The sequence below is a fragment of the Gavialis gangeticus genome, unplaced genomic scaffold (assembly GCF_001723915.1).
Source record: "Gavialis gangeticus isolate Ggan-Ray unplaced genomic scaffold, GavGan_comp1, whole genome shotgun sequence".
Taxonomy (NCBI): domain Eukaryota; kingdom Metazoa; phylum Chordata; order Crocodylia; family Gavialidae; genus Gavialis; species Gavialis gangeticus.
The window spans coordinates 2,508,033-2,514,836 of record NW_017729000.1 but is presented as its reverse complement, the minus strand read 5'-3'; the positions used below and the strand labels follow the sequence as shown (position 1 = coordinate 2,514,836).

The 6,804-nt window shown below is 41.6% G+C and overlaps 1 protein-coding gene across 2 annotated transcripts in view; it reads left to right on the top strand.

Annotated features, from left to right (window-relative positions):
* Positions 1-912: 912 nt before the first annotated feature.
* ITK (IL2 inducible T-cell kinase) overlaps positions 913-6,804 on the top strand; it is a 42,300-nt gene continuing 36,408 nt past the window's right edge. For both annotated transcript variants that reach the window (XM_019506083.1, XM_019506081.1), the window contains exon 1: positions 913-1,186. In XM_019506083.1, the coding sequence (XP_019361628.1) occupies positions 1,049-1,186 (138 nt within the window). In that variant the 5' untranslated portion in view covers positions 913-1,048. The remainder of the gene's footprint in view (positions 1,187-6,804) is intronic.

Here is a 6,804-nt window from a genome sequence, read left to right as displayed (position 1 = left end):
CTTCTCATTGTCCCCTTTTCAATTACCCAACAGCTTCTACCATGTAGTTATACTGCATCAATACAAAGGCTATGACATGTTGGCACATGGAAGTGAAGCATAATTAATCCCAATTGATATCAGATAAAACAATGAATGAATTCATCTAAAACATTCTCTGGTTTTTAATTCTCCTGAAGCTGTTGCAGACTTTCTGGTCTGCTGCACTGGAAAGTTAAGGAAACCATTAACTCCTGGTACAGTATATAGACCCCACTGCTACAGATTATATCGCCCCGAGCTGTATGTACTGAGAACATGTTGCATCGAGATTTTCCCAGGACACACAGCAGGGACTAATTGTCTTCCTCCAAGCACATCTGGAAAATTGAGTGACAGGCAAGAGATTCATGGATGATATTTAAAAAATGGAAATCTCTATTTCTACATCATTGCCGTACGTTCCCAATGTTTAATCTGCAACTTGCTTCTACTCCCATGTCAGAGACTTGATGGTAATAGAAACAACTTCTTTGAAAAGAAGTTTTAAATGTAAAGCATTAAGTAAAGTCCTGAATTGATAAACGCGCGGGGAGTACGACAACACCAGGTGTCTGTGAAAGGGGCTTGGATTCATGACCTACTTCTAAGAGGACAAGGAAGATGCCATTCCCTTTGGTCCAAATTCAGCCTAAGCTCTTTGGACCGGGTACTGGACAGGCTGTCCCTTCGTCCTGCCCCGTTGATCCCTGATCCTTGAAGTCCCCCTGACTGAGTGCCCTCCAAAGGTGACTTTTTTCCACAACATTTACCTTGGAGCATTTCTCAGCATGTGCTGTTCATTTCATGACTGGAGAGGATGTGGTTATGGTTTTGACAGAAAGGAAGCCTGACAGCGTTGCCTAGATGACAGACGGAAAGACAAAGCTCAGAGCACCTACGCTGCCTTTTGAACACCTTTTGGTGAGAAATTAACTGTCTCCCTTCTCGTCTCTCTCGGGGCGCGCGTGGTGTGCCGGGCTGCGGCAGAAGCTCTCTGTCCTGGGCCAGGACCGTTCTCTACCAAACCATGAATAACTGCATCCTCCTGGAGGAGCAGCTGATCAAGAAGTCCCAGCAGAAAAGGAGAACATCTCCCTCCAACTTCAAAGTGCGCTTCTTCGTCTTAACCAAGTCCAAGTTGGCTTACTTCGAGCATCGCCATGGGGTAAGTCAGCCATTTTTTGCTCTTGTTTTACTCTGCTTCTGATTTAAGAGGGATGTAAGGAAGGGGACCCCTCCCTGCCTTGTTCAGCTCCTCCAGTCCTTGCTACAGCAGCATTGTCACACTGGCACTGAGCTAAATGTCAAACCCGGCTTTTGCAGCATGGTAACAGCAGCTATGCACAAGGATAATAAAAAAATACATCAGCTTACTGGACATAAAACCTAGGTATTAACTAGCATCCTGTGTATGGCTAGACTGGTACCGCTGTGGACTGCTGCCATGTTCACAGTTAGGGAGAAAAATCAAAGTGGCTCTGTTATACACACCTGCTTCATTTGGAAACTGAAGGCAACTTCTTTAGCTGCTCAGTGATTGTCTACAACACTAGGTTGTGGGCTATGGGGACGTGGCATCATATTTATAATATTAACAGTTAAAAAATCCCACTCTCAGGCTTTTACTAGGTGCCGTTATGTTTTCTATTGCCCAGATAAAGTCTCAAATGACGTCTTGTTTCCCCTACTTCATTTTCTAAGTATAACAAAAATTAAAAGCAACTATGTGTTTGCCAGTGTAGTTAAGAGTTTCTACCAAGTCCAAAAGTCTGCTGCTTCTCCTGTTGGATATTCTTGGTAGACTGTTAAATTTCACTAGCTATTGCAAGCTTTTTCATCACATCTGTCAGGAGTCATCCACAGTGGAGAGCTTGAAGGGTTAACATTTATGGCTGCTTATACATCATTTCACTCTGTTGCCTTGCAGTATGTATTTTGGGTGTTTGGGGGCAAAAATGTAGGCCATGTTTTATGCATCCAAAATTCATTCAAGTTGTAAAAATATTGTCTCTAATATGTGTTTTATCAAGTTGCTTTGAGACTGGCCCTGCTGTTCTCCAAATGCTGTCATCTGAAGGCTTGGGGTGTTGTTACAGCTATTTAGTGGATGATTCTCAATAACATTTTCAAAAGAAGCCTAAGTAAAGTGACTTAACCTGCCTAAAGTTGCAGAGAATTACTTAGTTGGGATTTTGGAAAATGCCAAAGCAGATTAGGTGCCAAAATCCTAATGGACGCATGGGGAGGTGACCACTTAATATGGCTAATCACTTTTTGAAAATCCCACTGGATATATTTTGGCACCTGTAATTCCCTTGGGAATCTGAGGACTGACTTTCACTGGATCGCAGGTTTTGTAATTGCTTCGGAAATGTTGGAAGCGTTATCCCAAGCTCACAGTAGGCAAAAGGGGGACAACTCAAAAGCCCCCCAAAAATAAAATGTTTATGAAAATAGTTAAAAATGTGTCACGATACCCACCCTATCTGCACATGCAGAAAGGACTGTGCTTACAAGGATGAGTTTCTTCCTCTGCTCACCTCTCGTGCCAATAGCTTAGGTGCTTGCTTTGACAAGGCAGTTCCTCGAATATAAATATACCAGGCCAAACATTCAGCTCGGATAAATTCTCATAAGACAATTCACCTGTGCTGCATTAGACCAGCTAGAGTTGGACATACTGCATGTGTAGCCTTTCGTACTGCAGGGAGGTCTATGCAAGATACACAGGAACATGTGTGAATGTCTATGTGAGTATACTGTCAAGACAGGGCATGATGGTCCCCGGTGATTCCTTGCTTTTATGCCAGTGAGAAATGTTTAATTAGGTCCGAAGCGTTAATAGAAAACCCTAGGTCAGGGCTTCCCGACTTTTTTCTCAGCATGACCCCATTTAAACCTTGGAAATTTTTTGCGACTCCAGAATGATGCAGGCAAGCTCCACAAGTCATGAAGATGGCATTACAATCTTTATGATCTTCATATTTTTCATATACAACATTTAAAATCATTTCAACTTCTTTTTTAGATTTAAAAAGCAACAATGAAAATGAAGTCTTAATAAGCTATTAAGTGCATTTAGTTGATGTTTATTTCAATTGCTTTAACTATGAATTATATTTATGGTGGTGCCCTACCATTAAACAACCCTGCTTATATTTACTCCTGTTTATATTTATAACATATTTATTCTTTTTTATATTTATAAACAGGAAGCATATTCATCATCATAGGTTGATGCTGTCAAGCGTCTTTGCAACCCCATTTTTTATCGTTGTGACCCCAAATAGGGTTGCGACCCCAAGATAGGGAACATCTAGTCTAGGTTAAGGTTCACTGTCATCCTTGTCTAATCTTGGCCAATTTTCAAGCACTTTAGAGACTGGTTACTGAGCTTGACTGTTTGCTATATCTCAGCCTAAGGCAGGACTCAAAGTGCCAAGAAGTCCAGCCAAGAACGTAAGCACGCGCTTAGCTTCAGGCAAAACACTTCAGTCCCTCCTTTCCACTGAACATTTATGTTGCCCCATTGGTTTCAATGGAGCACTTATGCTTAAGGTTAATCAATGCCTAGCCGTTTTTGCATATATTGTGATGCTGACAAGTGTAAGAGGACCTTCCACAGACCAATTAAAGCTGTGCCACTTGCAAGGAGGTGAAGAACCACGTCAAAGTACCATTTGGGGAGACGTCTGCAAACTGTATCCAATGCTAACAAAGCGGCTGGTGTCACGAAGGCAAATTTTTAAAATAATTGTCATGACATTTCCATTGCAGGGACAGAAAGCTCTATTCTTTCATTGGTCCAAATGCGCAATTGCCATTAACGCTAATGGCAGATATTTACATACATCATTAGGAGAATGAACCCAAAAATCACTAGCAACAATAAGCAGCTGTATTTGCCACAATTCATTATACAGTGCACAATGCCAGGCTGTCTTAGCATAAAGCAGAGCCCTGATAATAGGCGTGTGTTCTTCCCCCAACCCTACTGAAGTACATGATAAGTTTCTTTATTACAACATGCAAATTGCTTCCACAGGCAACTTTCTTTGTTGCTAAGGGCTGATCTTCCAGCTGTCTGTGCATGCGAGTAAGCGTGCACATGCAAGTCATCCTGCTGGTTCCTTGGAGCTACATCGCTGAGTTAAGTTGTTCCCACCTAGGGACCAACTATACGAACACACGCACACGAGCTACTCTAGTCCTCTCACATGTGATGGGACTATACCCACGGCTAAGCTTACTGATGTGCAGGGATCCTGGTTTTCTCTGATAAAAAAAACAACCCAATTTTCAGATTAAATCCACATTTTCCTGTGATCAAAATGAAGCACCTCTATACGTGTGTGTGCGTGCGTATATATATCTATATCTATATCTATATATATAATCTATATACATAGATATATAGATTATATATATCTATATATACATAGATATATATATAGATTATAGATATAGATATATATATATAGATACACACACCTATATATTAGTGGTGTTTCATTTTAATCATGGAAAAATGTAACCCCAAATCCAAATCCACATTGTTCCATGATCAAAATGAAACAGCACTACATAGATAGATAGATAGCTATAGCTATATATTTATCTAAATATAGATCTATCTATTTAGATAGATATAGATATATAGATATATATCTATATCTATATATTAGCGGTGTTTCATTTTAATTACAGAAAAATTTGGATTTGGGGTTACTTTCTCAATCTGAAAATTGGGGATTTTTTTTTTATCAGAGAAAACCAGGATCCCTGCTGATGTGAGCAAATGTCTGCAGGGCTGACACCTAAAGTTTGCATTATTGAGAAGGAAGCAAAGGCCTTGGGAAATGGTTCCTTAGAACTGGATTTTCAAAGGTATTTAGACATTTATAAACACTGACAGGTGGCTGCCTGGGTTCAAAAGCACCTAGACAGCTGCATTCAATTCCTGCAGATGGGATAGAGTTAAGCTCCTAATTAGATGTGGGAGGTTTGGGTCCCATGAAGAGCCTTGCTATGTGGGAAGAGCAATGGCCCAGTTGCTAGCGTGTCAGCCTAGGCCCTGGTTCAAATCCCTGCCCTTCCCGTACTTTGTGAATGGTCTTGGGGAAGTAGTTTAGTCTCCAAGCCTCACCTGTAAACCTGGGGGTGGGACTGCCTCCCATGGTGTTCCAGGGAGAAATGCTTTAAACTGAGCAAGTCGCTCTGCCCCTTATATTATTTTTGCACGGATTTCCTTTCGTTCATTGACGGTCCTGGTATCACCCCAGGTCTTAAAACAATACCAACCCAGCAGGGAAAATTTGAGATCCCTGCCTCAACTGCATCGTCATCATCAACTCTCCACACCTCTCAGAAGCCAAATGGCACCAGTTGTCCCTTTCCTGGGCTCATTTTTCCAAGCCCTTTTCTATTCAGTTGTAGTAATGCCACTTCAGCCAGCACCACACCGGGAAGCATGCCCTGAATGCTTTCAGCATCTATCCTTTGCTGTGGGGTTGCTAAGAAAGGCTGGTTTAGGTAGCCTATTTTCCAAATTCTCCATGTCCCAAATCCATCTCTCTCTCTTCCAGTAATACTTGTAGTATTGTAGACAGTTGGAGCTCTTAATTGCTTATTCTATCAGGGCACATTACCTTGAATATCTGCACCCAGACATCTGCACATTGAAAGCTGTTCAGATTGCATTCTGGGGACTTGTTTTTTCCTAGGGTTTTGATAAATCTAGGAGGGAGCTTAAGATGTAGCTTTGAGACTCCCATTTTGGTGTCCTGGCTAAGCCCATTGGTTGTCCATACCGTATTCGGTTTTTTGAATTACAGTTCTTGCTTTTCTCGCAGCTCACAACAAATACGCAAGCATCAATTGTTAGGAATGATACAATCCAGACAAGTGACTTTTATTAGTAGCTTTGAAGGAAATAAATAAGTTTATTGGGAGACAAAAGAGGCTCAAAACTTTTGTCTTTGAAGAGTAAATGAGTCAGCATTGTCCGGCAGATTGTGAAAGACCGTGTTTTCCACTGTCCGTCCTCAACTCCATCTCCGAACCCACCGTCTACCACTTCCATTCGGCCTATCTGTGGCCTAGCAAAATCCATACGCCTTCAAATAAGATGGGGACAAGCCGCAGCCTTGCCTGGCATGAATGGTCACATTAAACAAGACTGCTAGCTCTTGGGTTAGCTTTACCGAAGGTTATGCATTTTGACCCAAAATTCTAATTATTTGGATGATATGAACTCCTATTATTGGCTGCATTGATTTTCTAGCCAGGGAACTTTGGAAATCCACAACATGCAGATTAGCAGGCCATTGGCATACATTGCTTTTTTCTGTGACGATAGATGAAAATCAGGTCAGCAAAAGCTTGATTTCAGCAAAAATGAACTGGTGGTCATAGGCTTGTTCTCCCTGCAGTTTCTAAATCTATGTAAGATGAGTCATGGAAGGTTTTCCCTGGGACGGAAATAAACCAGCTTTGTGTCAGTTCTTGGGATCACTTTTTGGGGGGGAAATCACACTATACTCCCATTTCATTGCCCTCTCAATTTGCCTCGAGCAGTTCTGCGCTGATGGGATCTTCACCGGGTCAGTTGTTGCTCTGTCATCTTTCAATCACTGCTTTAAGTTCATCCAGTAATGAATTTGCGGGAAACGCCCACGTTGTGCCATCATCTCCACCTTATCAAAGTTAAAGCTGATCCTTAGGGAGATTTATTGAAGATGTCACTGATATGTTCTGCCAATCTTTCTTTTCACTCCTCCAAGG